The sequence below is a fragment of the Watersipora subatra genome, chromosome 2 (assembly GCF_963576615.1).
Source record: "Watersipora subatra chromosome 2, tzWatSuba1.1, whole genome shotgun sequence".
Taxonomy (NCBI): Eukaryota; Metazoa; Bryozoa; class Gymnolaemata; order Cheilostomatida; family Watersiporidae; genus Watersipora; species Watersipora subatra.
Genome location: NC_088709.1, coordinates 4,918,017 through 4,934,961, shown reverse-complemented (window position 1 = coordinate 4,934,961; position 16,945 = coordinate 4,918,017). Strand labels below are relative to the sequence as shown.

Sequence of the window (16,945 nt, the reverse complement as noted above, 5' to 3'; positions counted from 1 at the left end):
AGAATTTATTGCACTTTAATCAGTTCGCTGAAATATAGTCAGTCACACCTTCTGCTCTGATACCATATTAAATTTGACTATTAGTCCATCAGAAAGTTTAATTTTATTCTATTGGATATCAAATAGAACACTACTTGAAAGAATTTAAAAACTATGTCTCAAATTCCTAACATGTTTATCTATATGTATATTTATCAATGTGCGTGTATGTGTGTCCCTCCAGCTATAGCTATTATTAGAATAGCGTAGCCGGACAATGCTTACGCGGCATAATGGCGTACCGCCATTAGAAGTCTATTAGCTTGCTGGAATTTTCCATTGGCAAGGTGCCAGGCCACTTGGCAATGGCCTGCCACTTGCTGGAGGGTTGCTTGCTAGCAAGTGGCAGGCAACTCTCATTACTTCTCAATGCTTATAAGCTGATTTTTAATATCATTTTCCATTGGCAATGTGTCAGACTAATAGCAAGTGGTAGGCAACTTTCATCCTTTTTCATTGTTTATAAGCGGATTTGTAATACCCAGGCAACGCTGATAGGCACAGCTAGTAAATCCTATAAAATGCAAGTTTACCATCCCATAGCACACTAGCGATATGATTAAAAACAGACTTCACCTTCTAAATGTCTATAATACAAAAGTGGCTTTTATCTTTAATAATAATTTAAATGGCAAATAAAGTTAATGATAAACTGTTTGGCAACTAATTAAACAAAACTGTGTCGTGGCTGCAGGCACTATGACTAATTTTGCCGTTCAAGTCATTGCAATATTTACATAGATGCAAATATTTATGCAAACATGAACTCTTTTTTATTAGCATTTTTTCTGAATTTCTTTCCCTTTAGTCAAATTTTATCTTTTCTTTTTCACTCCACTATCATTTATACTGTATAACTATGTTTAGTAAATTACTTCTAATACACAAGAAGACGTCTTGAAAAAGGGCTTTCAACTTATTAGCAGGCTATTCGTTCGAGCGTTTTCACGAAGTTAGCAAGCGTACTAAGAGAATATTAGAGAATGCATTGATCGATTTTGAAGCCAGTTTCGTGCCTTAGGTTGCCTTGAGCTTGATGTACATCAAGTATTCCAAACAACTGCTGAAACAATTATCCACTTTGCAGAGCGTCCTTTGGTACCCTTTGCACCCTTAGCCGAGCGTCCTTTCGGCATCCTTTCTATAGCGGCGTAAACCGGCTACACCTGTATTCCGACTGACCGGGCTATTGTACCAGTATCCTACCTGCTTTGAATTACGTTTGCGCTATGCCATAACCAAATAATTTTTTATAATAATATTAAAAAACCGATGATTTTTTTTTGGTTTTGTTAAAAAAATTTAATTATTTTATTAAACAAAAAATTAAACCTAAACAAAAAAGTATTGCATTTGGATAGCGCAAAGCAGACGGGCACCTGATGAGTAGACTGATGCTCGAGTACTCGTCGACCGTTTGTCAAATTTTAAAGTTTTTACAAATAAGATATTAGCTTGATGTCTGAGAAGATATTTAGTGTGAATTGGACAACACTTTGGCGTTTTAGTGCAGTTAGTGATGCCCAACTCTTTTCTTGGCTTCATTTATGCTTATAAAAAGAAGAAATGTTTCTTTCACGGACAACGAGAAGTTGGTGGTATGTTATTTAGGTGTCCTTCATGTGAAAAAATGGATAAGTCGTGGTATTTGTGTGTTTGTTCTATATAGTTTAAAAACGTATGTCGAGTCCGCTATCTGTTTGTGCTTCTTTACTAATGAAGGTTTTCAATTTGTTAATAATAATTTATACCGTTTGTGTTACATGTTACAATGTATTAGGTCAAAGGTAGACGTGAAAAAACCTTTTATAGTTTTTGTATAAACGTGGTTCACTAACGTAGTCACTCAAGGCTGACCACTATCTTTACTAGTTGTATTCTGTCCAGCAGTTGCAACTTTAGTTAGTTTACTTGCTGTGGTACCTTGTGGAAAACATGTTGTAAAATATGATCATTGATTACCACAATAAATATTGCTCATATATAATTGCCCTAAACTTCGTTCTTGTTAAATAGCTAGCTCTACATGCAAAGTAATCAAAAGTATTAAAATGTTTTAGTCTGTGTCGCATTTCTTTAGCATACATTAATAGTAAGACCCTAGTTTTGTACATCCGAGCAATAGAAGGGTTTTCCTTCATTTATAGCAGTGATAGCAAACAACTGCTACAAGAGCATTAAGTGCTTGAGTAGTATGAAGTTGTCCAATTCTCTCAGGAAACAGCTATTTATCAGCTCCAATACTGCCTGTAAGGTTTCCCGGTTTAGAAAAAGGCATCGATCTAAAATCTCATAAAATGTGGTGCTAATATTGGGACTACTGTTTGTATCCCTAATTGTAAACAATTAATTTTTAAATGAACCATATTTCTGCTAACTCAATGAGTCACGGTGGTCATTCGGTGAGTTTTTATCAGAATAATACATCTAGCCACTCTACTGGTAAATAACGTTTAATTAAACAATTAAATTTTTTTAATGTATTTTTGTTATATAAAATTTCAAGTGTCTATTTGTAGGCTGCCAAACACAGTGCAGCTGTAGGTATGCGCAGCTTTAAACTTATGTTATGCTTATCCAAATACAGTAGACGCTCCTACAACTTAAATAATCCGTTCCAGGAATGTTTACATTGTAGGGAGGTTACGTTATAAGAAAATTACAATGCATTTAAATTGCTTAATCTGTTCCAAGATCTTTCTGAACTCACCCCTTTGGTCATGCAAAAAGGAAAAACTTCACTTTATTCTTCTAATCTGGACTGTAACTGCTGCATTATTGGTTTGCATCGACAACTTTTCTAATTTTTCTGATCAATCTTACAGATTTTATAGACCGGAAATTTTTACATTAAGTTGATGGGGAGCGCACATTTGGCGTTCATCTACAATGATTCGCTTATTTTTTCTAAACAGCGAAGTATATTCTGCAAAGTAAAACTAATAATAAATATTTTATACATCTACAATAAAGCAAAACAAAATATTTTTACTATTAAAAGCAGTACTACCTGTTCGTCGACTGACCATCTGTCTCCAGGGGTCAAGGTTAGGATAAAAAGGAACTGATCACATTCAGATTGGTAGACCAATGCTGTAACACCTTCACCAATCGATCGCCTTTGTATTTATGAACAATTGCGCAGCAGCTGTGCTCTGTTTTGTCGACACATGAATATCTATTACGACGAACTAGAATGTCGCAAAAGTTGTATATATAATAGATATAGCTTTGTACGTGTCTCATTTTTCTCTCGCAAGTGCGGCGAGATTGAGTAACATTCAAATCGATTTTGAGAACTCGCCCGGCTCGATACTTTACGGTATATGAAATTTTTTACGTTGTAGGAAGCAAAACTTTACCTAAATTCTTTACGTTATCTGGAATTTACGTTATAGGAGGTATATGTTGTAGGAGTGTCCACTGTACAATAGTCGGACATACACACAAACTTTGAGATTTATAGATGAGGATGTTTTAGTATGCTATTGCTCAGCCACTATACTATATATTATCAGTCTAATAAAAAGCACACTTTTGGTATCATAGCTGCACAGCTTCCTAGTTCCCTGAATTTTGTGTGCCAATGAGCTCTCTTATTATAAATGCCAAACCAAAAGCTACTTTTCACCTGGCGCTTTCATTTGAATAGAGAATTGGCCTTGGGGATTGACAGTAGATTCTATTATAGGGAAGGATAGCAGATTTTGGCATCAGCTGTAAAACTCACTTCGTCAATTAACAAATAAGGAGAATTTTATGCTGTTATATTTTCAACTTTTTTATACATTTCACGGCTTTGGCTTTTTGTACTTCTTGATTTAAATGATAACTGCCAGCATTCAATTGTGTCATCTGGTCAATGTCAACTGACCAATGGTTTGTGTAGCAACACATACAGTAGCTCATAAAAATCAAAGCTTTTTTAGTAGCTCTCAAACAGTATTATTTTAGTTGTTCATAAAATTTTCATGCTTACGGTCTATTGTACGCAGCAGCAGGCAATGATTTGTGTTCTTATTTTTACAAGGTTGCCATGAGTGCGCATTTCCCACTCTTACATTTTTCTTTGAAATTGGTGTTTATTTACCTAATTAAACAGTAGTTGAACATTTACCTTATATTTATGGCTTCAGTTCAATGAGCTACTTCACTGTTTATGAGAGAATCTGTGCTTATGCACAATACAAAACAATGTATATTATGGTTTCGTCTGGGTAGTGATTTTAAAACGATTTTTAAGTCAGAAATTTTAGAGATTTCCAGCTACAATCATACCTGATAAGAACTTTTGAGAAATTCAACTCTTGTTTTGGTTTCTTGTTGAAAGCTTTTGTTCATGCACAACCTTGCAACCGGAGAATGTTTACAATGCATAGTCTTAACTTACAGATATTCAAAACGCTATGCTAGTTTTTTACTTGAATGACTAAGCAATATGGTGCAGGTTTCGGCAGGTTTTGTATCAAAGTGTTTTGCTACAGTATATCCAGGTGTTTGACATGACTAAGGCAGATGAAGTTAATCCGTTTTATTTTTGTATGTCAAGGAATTGTAGGTTGAAGTAAAAACTTCCAATAGAATACACATCACCTCTAAAACTTAACAGTAAATACTTCAGGAAATTGCATATGGTATTATAATATATATTTACTGTAAAACCTTTATTTGAATGCTATGGGGCTCTATTGTTCAACACTTCCCTTAGAGTGGCCCTTTATTAAAGGTGGCGTTCAAATAAAGGGTGACGTTGTATTTTTCAAACACTTCGTCAGAATGTTAAAAAGATATACTTAACCCTCTCATGGTTGAATCGGATGTCACCCATATTTTGCACATTCCTTCGAGCGGTGCGGTATTGACTCTTTTGGATGATAAAAATTTACTAACTTCCAACTTGTCGTAGACCTCTAAATAAATATGCACAAGGAAGCTGATACACATCTCTACCAGTTGATATTTATTGCTTGCAATTAACCTGCGATGATATTATGGCATGTGTCCTGCTTTGCAATTTGTTGGAGCTTTCAATTTTAATTCTAAATTTGAAAATTCATTTTTATTTCATATCTTTATATACCAATGTTGCGTAAAAGCTCATTTCATTCATTGATATGTTTGCTACAGTTTGTGGTCAAAACTGGCTTTCCATGTGCAATAGAACAAGAGTTATGAGCATCGATTCATTGTAAGTTGAGTTCATATTACCGCAATCATGCTATTAAAAATATGCTATAAATCCGCAAATATATAACCTTTATAATAATCTATCAAATGCTACAAATATATGTTCAAGAACAAGTGACATAAACAAGCCATAATTATAATACATTACTAAACAAAAATCAACATTTTTGAGACAAAATATTTGCGTTGTTTGCTCGGCAGGTTGCGTTCTGATTGTCGCTTTTGTATCGAATCATTTTATAATTTTCTCGCTGTTCATTACCTTCCACGGTGTCCGCTGACCTGAACTCTTCTTTTGCACTGCTGAACTAATCGATATTAGTGTCTCGATAAAACAGTTTTTTAGCAGAGCAAAACTTTTACTTGTTGTTATCTGAAAACCTTTTACAAAAATCATGATGAACTTTTATTCGGATACGCGCTTAGCACAATTTGTCTAAAGCATCGTAATTGCTAAAAGGTTTTTCACATACGTTGGAATATTAAGACCACGTTAAACAAGGAACTACTATTAGCTTGATACAGTTATTAACCATTTCTATGATGTTGCAATCAAAGTTGTTAGCAATAAAACTGAAAGGGTTGGAAAACAAACTTCGATACAAACAGAAACAACGAACTGAATCAATTGTTATTGATGTAATTGAGTCATTATTAGTACGGTTCTGTGAACACTTCTCTTCTGATCACTGCTATTATGGGTTCGTTAAGATTAAGAATGTCAAATAGTAGCGGTCAAATAGAAGTGACGCTCAAATAGAAGAGGTGTTCAATTAAAGGCTAGCGCTTTATTTTTCAACCCTTCTCCCATTGTGGCGGTCAAATAGAGGTGGCGCTCAAATAGAAGTCGTTCAATTAAACGGTGACGCTCTATTTTTCAGTCCTTCTCCCCGAGTGGCACTGAAATCGAGGTGGCGTTCAAATAAAGGTGGCATCCAAATACAGGTTTTACAATAGTCATGTAAAAAACTGAATTATATGTAAGATACTAAACTAGTAAAGTTAGAACAAATAGAAGTTTTTATTTTTACTTTGCCTTGAAGATAGGCGAATGGAAGTGTAGTCTTAGCCATACGAAAGATGGATGGTGTAGAAATAGTGATAGAGATGTGGAGATACTTTAAATTAGACATCGTAGACATGTAGTTATGTCTTAAAGTCATATATGACATAAGTGTCGCAAAAGACTTTTCTTGAATGAACTCTTAGAATGAAAAATTAAGAATAAGTAAGAATAAATCAGCGTCGTAAATTGGGGGTCCATGTACTTTAAAACAGCTCGGTTTTGACAGTGAGATAGACAGAAGTCTGAGATAAGCATTTGAATAAACTGAAATAAACTTTTAAATTTCATTTTAGTTTAAAGCATTACACAGTTAATAAGTTGGAAAATTTTGGTCTGTTAAAACAGTCACCTCTAGAACTAGTTCATCATTAAAATAGATATATTTGGTTTCACATTATAGTGTAAGCGCAAAATAAAAGAAAAATATCAGTTTATTGCTTTTTAACTCAAACACAGTAGGTGAGTTGAAAGGATTTAAAAGGTAGTAATACAAAATTGAAAAGTATGAAGGTTCCCATACCTTTATCACTCGAGTAACACTATGTGCAGGACACCAAAGGTTAATCGGCGTGTCAGTTAGAGTGATGGCTGTCTAACCGAAGCCTGTGAACCCTGGGTTTCATCCTAAACTTTTATCCCCAAGGGCTCGACAAAAAAAAGCACGTTTTAGGGGTGCTTTTAGTGGCCAGACACTCTAGTGTTTTCATAAAGAAGGGTGTGTTGTTTTAGCTTGGCGCAGTGGATAGAGGCCTAACCTGTCTCATTGAGTTCCACGCAGTGATTGAGCCAAAAAGGGGGTAATTAGCCTGTGGTGATGAAATGAAAAGGGGTAGTTTTTTATTAATGTGTAAGTCAGTGAAAGGGTGAATTTTATAACATCTCAGATTAGCTCTTGGGATGAATAGAAGAGTGAGAGTGAAACCCCTGGGCCTACGAACTTCTACTATTGCATCAGCAATTGTCACAAACACCATTGTTGATGCCCAGAAGGAGTCGAGTGCTTCCTCCGTTTTATAAAAGCAGTGATTTATGTTTAATTTATTGTTTAGACAGCTACTTTGGGCTTGATGTGATGACCACAAGATCTGGGTTGTCAATAAAGAAAAAGCATGATGCATCAACTGTTGTATGCTTTTCAGGCAGAGGTAGCAGCTCACAACCTAAAGTTCAGGTTTGTTGCTATTTGGAATAATACATTTGCTGTTGGTCCGCTGGTTTTTATTTTCTGCTTTGCATACACATCTACTTGTGTAGATAAAATACAGTCAAACCTCAGCCTACAGAGTTAATCTATTCCGATATGTACTTCATTGATCTTACATCAGTTAATCTATTCCGATATGTACTTCATTGATCTTACATCAGTTAATCTATTCCGATATGTACTTCATTGATCTTACATCAGTTAATCTATTCCGATATGTACTTCATTGATCTTACATCAGTTAATCTATTCCGATATGTACTTCATTGATCTTACATCAGTTAATCTATTCCGATATGTACTTCATTGATCTTACATCAGTTAATCTATTCCGATATGTACTTCATTGATCTTACATCAGTTAATCTATTCCGATATGTACTTCATTAATCTTACATCAGTTAATCTATTCCGATATGTACTTCATTAATCTTACATCAGTTAATTAAGATGAACTTATACAAAATCTTACTTGATTCTATCAGAAAGTTTTAGTATTTTCTAACAAGTTTGAGCTGATCTGAATGTCAGGATGTTTTAAGATTAAAATCGACAAAACTTGATCGCGGTTAAAACGTTCAGAAAAAAATTATGTGCAAAATGACATGAGTAGTTGTTAGTATTGCGATAGTTGATATCGGCTATGGCATTCAAGTTGAACCTCTATTATGGCGGTCTCTTTGCAACTATAGATACAAGTATCATAATCGCAGTTTCATTTAATCTGAGTGTTTTAACCACGATCAAGTTTTGTCGACTTTGATCTTGAAACATCCTGACAGTCAGATCACTTCAAACATCAAAAACAATCACAATTGATAGAAAAATACTGATACTTTCTGATAAAATCAACTAAAATTTTGTATATAAGTTCATGATCAACCCTTATTTTGAGTGCTAAATAACTTGCTTATTCTAAAGCACCATGTTTCTCTATGAATGCGAGAATAGCCCTACAGCTATCTTAGCCAGATTCAGAACCCACAGTGTTTGCCGTACTACTCCAGTTTTCCTCTACTGAGGCTGCTTTTGCAAGCTAGGAAAGAGGTCTTTCGAAGTGTGATTCCAAATTTTCTAGATGGTGCTTGCAGGGTTTGGCGCAAATCAACTGTTGCCACCAGTGTAAAAGAGTTTGCCGGCCTTTACTTGGCATGATCTCGACTAGTCTTTAATAAATCAGTGAGAGCTAATCTTATATCAGCTATTGATATGCCCCCCAATTTATTATTTCTATATCACTGCTAAGATTGTTAGACTTGAAATATTGTGAACGCTAGAATTATCCTCTTTTCATAAAACAATCACCAAATAGCTGACTGAATCGCTTTTTGAAATACTGTTGTATCACGGTTACAGGCTGTTACGAAGGTCAACGGTGCATCAAAGTATGAGAAAAGGCATGCATGTGGTATGTCCATAGTCACAAGGTATGAAATGTTATTGGATGGAGTAGTGGTTAATAACGAGAACTTGGAGCTCACTAACGCTCCTTCCAAATTTTTAGTAACTGAGGCAGAGGTAAACACCAGTATTTTTTGCGCCGATGATCCCGACTATGAGCTTTCCAAACTAAGCATGGTGCCACGTCTAACTGTTCAGACGAAAGTGTTGAGTTTCTCGATGCCTAATCTCTCGGTCCCAGCCATTTCTTCATCTAATTCTACGCCTTCGTTGGAACGTAGTCTTTCTTATTCATCTCCCATTTCAAGTCCTCTGTCATCAGCAACGTCGTCATCTTATTGGGTACCAAGTTATTCAAGTGAAATTCGACAGCTGCTCGAGGATCATCCATTGATAGATGTAAATGAGCCACCGGACGACCTGGCAAAAAAGTTGTCTCCATTTGCCATACCGTTTTCAGGTCCCGGTATATACAAGTGTAAAGTTTGTCGAAGGATTTATGGTGGGCTACAGGAGTTCGGCCAACATCTGAATACGCACCTTAAGCTGAAAAACAAGTGCAATATCTGCGGATGTCTTTTTTCTCGCACCTTCCTCCTGAAGGGTCATCTTCGGACGCACACTGGTGAAAAACCGTATCAATGCAGTGTTTGTGGAAAAAGGTTTGCTGACCGATCAAACTGGCGATCACATAATAACACTCACCTGAATACGAAGAAGATTCATGTATGTCATCGGTGTGGCAAAACATTTGCTCAAAAAAGGTATTTGAGGAAGCACACACTGGACGTTTGCAACTGAACCTATAAGTTTGCATAACTTCCATAAAGTTTGCATAAGTATTTGCCGCAACGGGTGAGTCTCACGTTTCCAAAATTTATGCTTTAATTTTAAAAAATTGATATTGTTGTTGCATCACTGCTTATGCGCTTTTAACTGTGGTTAGTCAGCTGAAGTATATGCTTCTCTTATGTTCTCTGTTATTCGGATAGCTACATCTGTTATTTTTTACCATTGTTGATGAGTTTGATTAACTCACTACACTAATTGTTTTGTCTTTATCATTAGTTGTATTCCCAGCTTGGTTCAATAACAAATAAAAGGTTTACCTGAATTCTCAGCTATTTTATGATTGGTTTACTATCACCACACAAAGGATTGCCATGTTAACAGTTCAAAAATACAGTGTGGCTACTATCCATTAGTTTATAAAATAGTGATTGCCGAGGGAATATGGCATCACTTTCTTTATCATTTTTCCGCAGACTTCTTCGCTACCAAGGTCGAAAGTGCTTCAAAGGTTCGCACTGACATTATATATGTAGCTTGAGATACATACTATTTAACTACTGGTCAAAACTGTTCAGTTACTGCAAACCTAACATCACAACAGTTTTGATATTTACAAACAAGAACTCGTACAGTCAAACATCAACATACAAAGTTAATTTGCTCCGATATTTGCTTGGTATGTCAAAATCTTTGTATCTTGGATCATATATTCTTATAAGCATACATTGCACGTTACTTCATTCGTTCAAAAGCCCAAAAGCATGATAGATACTTTTAGGCATTACTTATATGTAGCATTAAAAGAAATGCATTTTATTAAACTAGATAAAAAAAACTAAATGTAAGACTCATATATATGTGAAGATTTAAGTTATACACTACTAATTTTCTATTTTATCTTATAAAAATTTGCTTGAACAGCTTGAGAAAGCTCAGCTGTGTGTAAGTTTGGTGGTAAAATAAGTAATAGAAATAGGCCTACATGGTACACCTTACTATAACATCGGCCTGGTATGGCTTGAACTCGTATAACTTATATAAATTTTGTCTATTTTTACATTTCTCTTTTAGTTTTAACTAGCCTACCTTTTGCACTTCAGTTGCAAAATAATTTAGTAAAAAATAAAAATAAGTAAATAGTTTAAAGAAGTTTTGCACATTTTTTGTTGAAAATTAATTTGTATCTCAAGACAGATATTTGGTCAAATTTTACATTCTATGTCAAAACTTGTACGTAAAGTCAAGGTTCCACTGTTAACGCAACTTTCTTTTAAAATTACTGTTTCGCAAACTCATTCATTCTACTTTGCTCTTGAGATAGTCCATCTTATAGATGCTGTGTTAGTTATCGAATGTCTCTCTTTCACTTCGAGACCATTAACAATAATTTTATATATAATTTATTTGAATAAGATAGATACAAATTTTATCTGGCATAAACTTCATTTAATCGATCCCCTTGACTGTGATTTGCGAGGTTTCAACGATGCAGATGGTGGGAGTCGATTGCTATTTCTCTTGCCTAGTCCTCTTCCATTTCGGTGGCCTTTATGATTTTGACGACTTTCAAGCCTCTCTGCAAGAATTAAATTATTATACATGTAATTTGGAAGTTTTTGATGAAATCCAGTTTTTAAGTTTACCGGCTCGTAAGGTAATTCAAATTTCTCTTGCGCTGTATTTTTATTCTCATAATGATGGGTTTATAAAATTTAAAAACATGTGTGGTCTTGTTTGAATCTAGAGCCAATGCTACAACATGAGAAGTTACCTGCCCTTGAGCAGTATTTCTATGATAAGTAGCAGGCGATATGAATCTGTGCCCCGAAGCAAATAATCAATGGGTTTAATTAATTAAATCTATTCAGCAGCTGACTCTTGCGCAACAAGACTCTCCTGCAGTCAAATGGCATTTCATCTTGAAAATGAACTTAGTTTGAGAAAGCGATTTAGACTGGTCAAAATAAGAATTTTTGAACCAATGTTTTAAAAATATTGACAGTAGTTGGCTAAATGAAATATCTAATTGTCTCTAGTTTATCTGTATAATGCTTAGTAGTTTGACCTGCCTTGATATATCACTTTGTTGGAGCCCAAAAAGCCTCTTTACTTTTATTGACCCATTTCACATATTTGGTGGTAACTTTATAACAGATAAATTACATTTCCAATGTTGATGCCACCTTATGGCCATTTTATGTCAGGAAGGACTTTAATAATAATTAAAAAACGCACTGTGCAAAATATATCAGTTTATCATAGATTTCCAAATAATTGTACTGAACTTTGGAGTTTGCTTCATGCTCAAGTCGCATAACTCTCTTACATCTTATAGCAGAATGGCTTAGCATGGTCATCATACAAATATTCACAAAATGGTTCCAAACAACACCTACATCAAACTAAACTAAAATTAGATTTCAATTGTCATTAATTATTTTATTTCAGATTGTTTAGTAATATGCTCTAACTACTGATTTTGGATTTCATGTTCAATTTTTAACTATCAGCCATACATTATGAAAAAACGTTATATATATACATGTACATCGTATTTTACATTGCGGGAGAGGTGTTCACCTTTGGGGTAAAAACCTGACTGAAGCCTATTTTCCAGGGCAGCTGCAAGTTTATGGTGATGCTGTCTCATAATCTGGTACTGAGACATGCTCATGGAGTGGCTGCACCCTAACTGTGCCAACATTTATAGAGAGTTCATATTTTACATGAAGTCGGCAATGAGTTGTCACACGAATCTTACAGCAAACAGCAATGATGAAAAACTAAGCTGAAATTGCTTTCGTTAATAATACATAAACTTGTATATATAAACCCAATGAAAAGAGTTGTCTTCTCAAAAATCAACAGCATTTCTGTAACATTCTATTGCGTTCTTAACCGATTAGTTTTGTAGTGAGTAAAGCGTGTGAATAAACAGATGGTAAACAAGTGAAGCGACAATTGTATTAATTAATAATATATTAGCTAATCCAATCTCCAGTTTGGTTGCTCATTGCAAAATCGGCTGAACCTTGGTTGAAACTACATATTTGATTTTAAGCTTTCGGCTATAGTGATTTATTTCCCAACAGATATCTTCAAACACATTCAGTCAGTTTACAGTCACCTCTTAATTAATTTCTTCAAATCAAGCTCACCAACCAACATAAACTGCATTATGTTTATCTCAGTAAAGCATACCCATGAATTCTGGAGTGAGAATATCGCTATCTTCTGTTAGTGGAATGTACCTAATGCCTTTTCCTTCTGCTAAAACACAAATTTAGGATAATAGTGTTGATATGAGCATTTATTTAAAATAGGAAAGTTACTTTAATAACAATGGCGGCCCTTCCAAGCATTATCTACCGTATGATGAAATACCGACAGCCTGCACCTAAATCGTGATCAATTGGTCTGCCAGCTGCTATATTGTACAATAGATCAATCGGTAGCCTATATAAACATATTGAGTAGCAAAGCTGAAATGTATGAACTATTGACGTCGGAAAGCATAAAATATTGTTTTACAACCATATAATAGCAGTGTTTAACAAGAAACAACAACCAACTACCGCCTGCAAATTCCCAGCGATTGCCATTAGACCCGCTATCAAAGCAATCCGCGTAGATGCATTTAAACCTAATGGCAATTAAAACTCACTCCAGGCACGATTTGAGTCAAATACGGTCTACAGTAGGCCCTATAGCATGCCATTAATACCTGCATGTGAGCAGGTATTGCAGACCATGTTGCACTTTTAATGATCTCACGATTGTTTATCTTTTAAATATTCTGAAATCTTCTATTTCTGCCTTCTGAGTGACAGTGTGCTGAGGTGCTACTAACCACACCATTCCTCATATAAGCTTATTCAGTGATAACTCAAAAAGTGGGACAGGTCTATGTTTTTAGATTAGCTATAATGGTCCATTTTCTTTGCAAAATATTTGTAAACTCTGGCACTAAATGATAATGCAGAGTGAGGGAATAGTTATAATCTTTGCTGACTTACTGAATATTTTGAAATGTCGCACTATCGACGTAACTTCATTTGCGATTATCAAGACGGTCATACTATGCCTTTGAATCCTTTAGTCAAGGTAGAATGCAAGAAACTTAATAGTCAAGCCACAATAATTGACCAATAGTAGTTGATAATAAAGAATAATAAAAACCGCAATTAAAACTACAATTAAAACTACAATTCTAAGGAAATTGAAATGACTCAGAGCAGATGCACACAAAATGGTAAAAAGTGTTCCACAAATACCTCTCTTTGTATTAAAAGAATACGTTTTATCATTTTATTATTTTTACATCTAACAAATATGTTAAACAAATGATAAGCAGGTATTTTCCTAACTGTTCATCTCTTTTTCACTCTTTTTTCTAATTTGCACTAATATTCTCTATATATTCACTATTATTACTACAATGTACTAATATACTCTATATATCCATTATTATTACTACTATGTACTGATAAACTATATATTCACTATTACTACTATGTACTAATATACTCTATATATCCATTATTATTACTACTATGTACTGATAAACTATATATTCACTATTACTACTACTATTATGTACTAATAGACTATAGATATCCTTTATTACTATGTACTGATAGACTCTACACATTCATTACTACTACTATGTACTAATACTACTATAGACTCTATACATCTAGTACTAGTTGTATATATAGAGTCAAATGTTTATAGCTAGTATTTCAGCTCTACTAATATCTAAGGCTAATACTTTAAAAAGAAAATAAACTATGCTGCTAGCATTCCTTTAGGTCAGCCTGTTCATTCTAATCTGTAGCGCATGTATGATGCAAACCGAAACACAAGCCTACAAAAACTAAATTTAAAAATTTTTATTTAATGGATGACAAACGCTCTCTCACCTTCTACCTGTAACAGTATGTATACCTCTTTGCCCTTGAGAAACTCACTGGCATACTGGTGCAGGTGCTCCCTAAGATCTTTGGGGTTGCCATGTTTATCTGACAATTCGATTTCCGCTATAGAACAAAATTGGATTGAGGGTAAGATAGTTGTAGGTAATTCTATACTGTTTTACATTAATTATAGGCTCCTAAAATTTTTTCCATCGGCGAGCTTAAAAAGCACTCGAATGTATTTTTATGATGCAAAATTGATAATTGATAGGAAGCAATACAAACATACGTTTGACAAAAGTAAACTTGAGGTACTTGTAAATGTGCTATAAATAAGGTGCTTGCATTGACAGGTAACTGCAAGTGCTCTTCATGTCAACCTGCAAATTCACGATAACAACATGGTGGAGTAGTTAGTCCTAGTCTCAGCATCCTTAACTCTCTTCAATACGAAGTTACTAACTAGGTTCAATGCAAATAGTCATTGCTACTACTAAATGAAGGAAAGAGTGGAACTTCAGATGTTTTAAGACAGCTCTAGAAAGCAATATCATTGTTACTTTGCTCTACAGTTACATACCTTAATTAACCGCTTACATTAACAATAAAATAAATCATTTCAAACTAGCTGTAGAAAAAACTGAAACATTTCCTAGTGTTGTAAGCCAACCCTCCCCTACCTCTTTGTGTTACTCTACCTGCTCCAGTACATCACAGTTAGCGAGGAGTACAGATCTGGCCTACACATCATAGGTAGTAAATATGGAACCACCCCAGCAAGAACTGGAGTTAGAATACCTCAGGGTATGTACATGCATCTCATCATTGACAACATTAAAAGTTTTTCAGTAGCTACTACATAACTAACAGCAGACAATATCACTAACGAGAAACAATATTACTAGCAGAGGACAATATCACTAGCAGGGCACAATATTACTAGCAGGGGACAATATTACTCACTGGCAATGCAGAAAGTTTTATGTTCGCTATAGCCACTTGAGATCAGAGTAGCATGTAGTTATTTACTCATGTAGAAGTTGGGCATGTCAGTCACCTGGCCAATGGTCTACCTATCATATGCCATTCTGGCATAGGTTTTTCATCATTTGCGTCTAGGCTGTGTGTGTTGTTTGTGTATTGTAAGTATCGTGAACGTATTACAGCAAAATAACAGAGTATCTATTTGATCAGAGCGTTTTTTGCTTCGACATTCTTTACATAATCACGCCGTATTATTGAAGAGCTTTGCTCCGGCAAGTCCAAAAATGATGAGATAATCAAATGTTCCCAATTATTGGCCAGTATTGTCTAGCAGCCACTGCTAGATTGATCACCTATTATCATTAGTTCAATTCTAATGTTATTTGATTCCTTATTGATCATTGCTTTCCTTCTAACAAGCCAGTGCATGACCAATGTCGAAGAACTACAAATGGATGTTTTTCTTGCCAAACTGGCGGATCTATGCATCTGAGAGCCATTGTATTAGCAACACGGACCAGATTTTATGTAATATCAACCTACCCCAAGGCTCAACACCGCATTTACAACGTATTTCATCCAGGAGAGACACAATCTTGCAATCTGAGTTGAACACCGCTTCTTCTTGAGCTAAAATGACGATAGCATGGGTTGCCAACTCTTTACAGGTGACACAACTCGATGCAGGTCAATTTCTAGCACTTGCACCACATCAGTACAGTTTAACACCCACCATCTGAGCGATTGTACAGGTCATTGCTACATACTATGTACCTGAAAAGTGAGATGAAGTTGACATGGATGTAGGCTACAAGTTTGCCTTCTTGAATTACTTGTATCGTATAATTACAAAAACTTGGGAAGGAAAGCTGCATATGTACTTACCTCCAAACTTGACAACAACGTACATTATCTTGTAGTAAGTTTGTATCTTGGAATCCTTTTAAAACTAGTTCTTCACACCAACCAGTGACTTAACACTGCGTATAGACCTGCTGTTCACACAGGTAAATGGCCGTGTAACGCAATTATAAACTTATTAAATCAGCAATTATTGCTCGACTTACGATGCCAGCAGTGTCAGCAGTAACCAACCAATTGTATGAAGCAAATAACTGCGCATAGCTCGGTAACAAAAGGTAAGCGCTCACAACAGGAGCACAAAGGAAATCGTATTATTAGTTACACAAATACAAGTATTGTAATACAGGCCTTATAAGTGAGCGGTCTGTGTTCAGATTTATAGAAACGGTATAAGAATGATTGTGTGTATAATATTACTTCAAATGCAAGCAAACCATGAAAGGGCTTATTGTTAAGAACCATAACAAATCAGGAGGAAGGCACGAATTGTTA

General features: G+C 35.0%; 2 protein-coding genes across 2 annotated transcripts; one reads left to right on the top strand and one right to left on the bottom strand.

The window, feature by feature from the left end:
- Positions 1–1,500: 1,500 nt before the first annotated feature.
- On the top strand, positions 1,501–10,005 carry LOC137387626 (zinc finger protein SNAI2-like). Its single transcript, XM_068074105.1, has 3 exons — positions 1,501–1,637; positions 7,342–7,463; positions 8,853–10,005. Exons 1-3 carry the CDS (start codon positions 1,559–1,561, stop codon positions 9,696–9,698), a joined length of 1,047 nt encoding a protein of 348 aa, XP_067930206.1. The 5' UTR covers positions 1,501–1,558; the 3' UTR covers positions 9,699–10,005.
- Positions 10,006–11,131: 1,126 nt separating this feature from the next.
- On the bottom strand, positions 11,132–16,607 carry LOC137387888 (uncharacterized protein CXorf65 homolog). The gene is made up of 5 exons (XM_068074401.1): positions 16,475–16,607; positions 16,133–16,219; positions 14,612–14,728; positions 12,891–12,959; positions 11,132–11,265 (listed from the first exon to the last, which is right to left on the bottom strand). Exons 1-5 carry the CDS (start codon positions 16,497–16,499, stop codon positions 11,132–11,134), a joined length of 432 nt encoding a protein of 143 aa, XP_067930502.1. The 5' UTR covers positions 16,500–16,607.
- Between the last annotated feature and the right edge of the window lie 338 nt (positions 16,608–16,945).

What these genes read in the sequence shown, in the direction of transcription:
- LOC137387888 (XM_068074401.1), bottom strand. Translation starts at nt 16,499, where the DNA reads ATGTACGTTGTTGTCAAGTTTGGAG. An exon ending in CATACTGTTACAGGTAGAAG is followed by an intron (nt 12,960 to 14,611) that starts GTGAGAGAGCGT and finishes TTTGTGTTTTAG; the next exon opens with CAGAAGGAAAAGGCATTAGG. An exon ending in TCTCACTCCAGAATTCATGG is followed by an intron (nt 11,266 to 12,890) that starts GTATGCTTTACT and finishes TAATTCTTGCAG; the next exon opens with AGAGGCTTGAAAGTCGTCAA.
- LOC137387626 (XM_068074105.1), top strand. Translation starts at nt 1,559, where the DNA reads ATGCCCAACTCTTTTCTTGGCTTCATTTATGCTTATAAAAAGAAGAAA. An exon ending in CGGACAACGAGAAGTTGGTG is followed by an intron (nt 1,638 to 7,341) that starts GTATGTTATTTA and finishes TTTATTGTTTAG; the next exon opens with ACAGCTACTTTGGGCTTGAT. An exon ending in GCTCACAACCTAAAGTTCAG is followed by an intron (nt 7,464 to 8,852) that starts GTTTGTTGCTAT and finishes TCACGGTTACAG; the next exon opens with GCTGTTACGAAGGTCAACGG.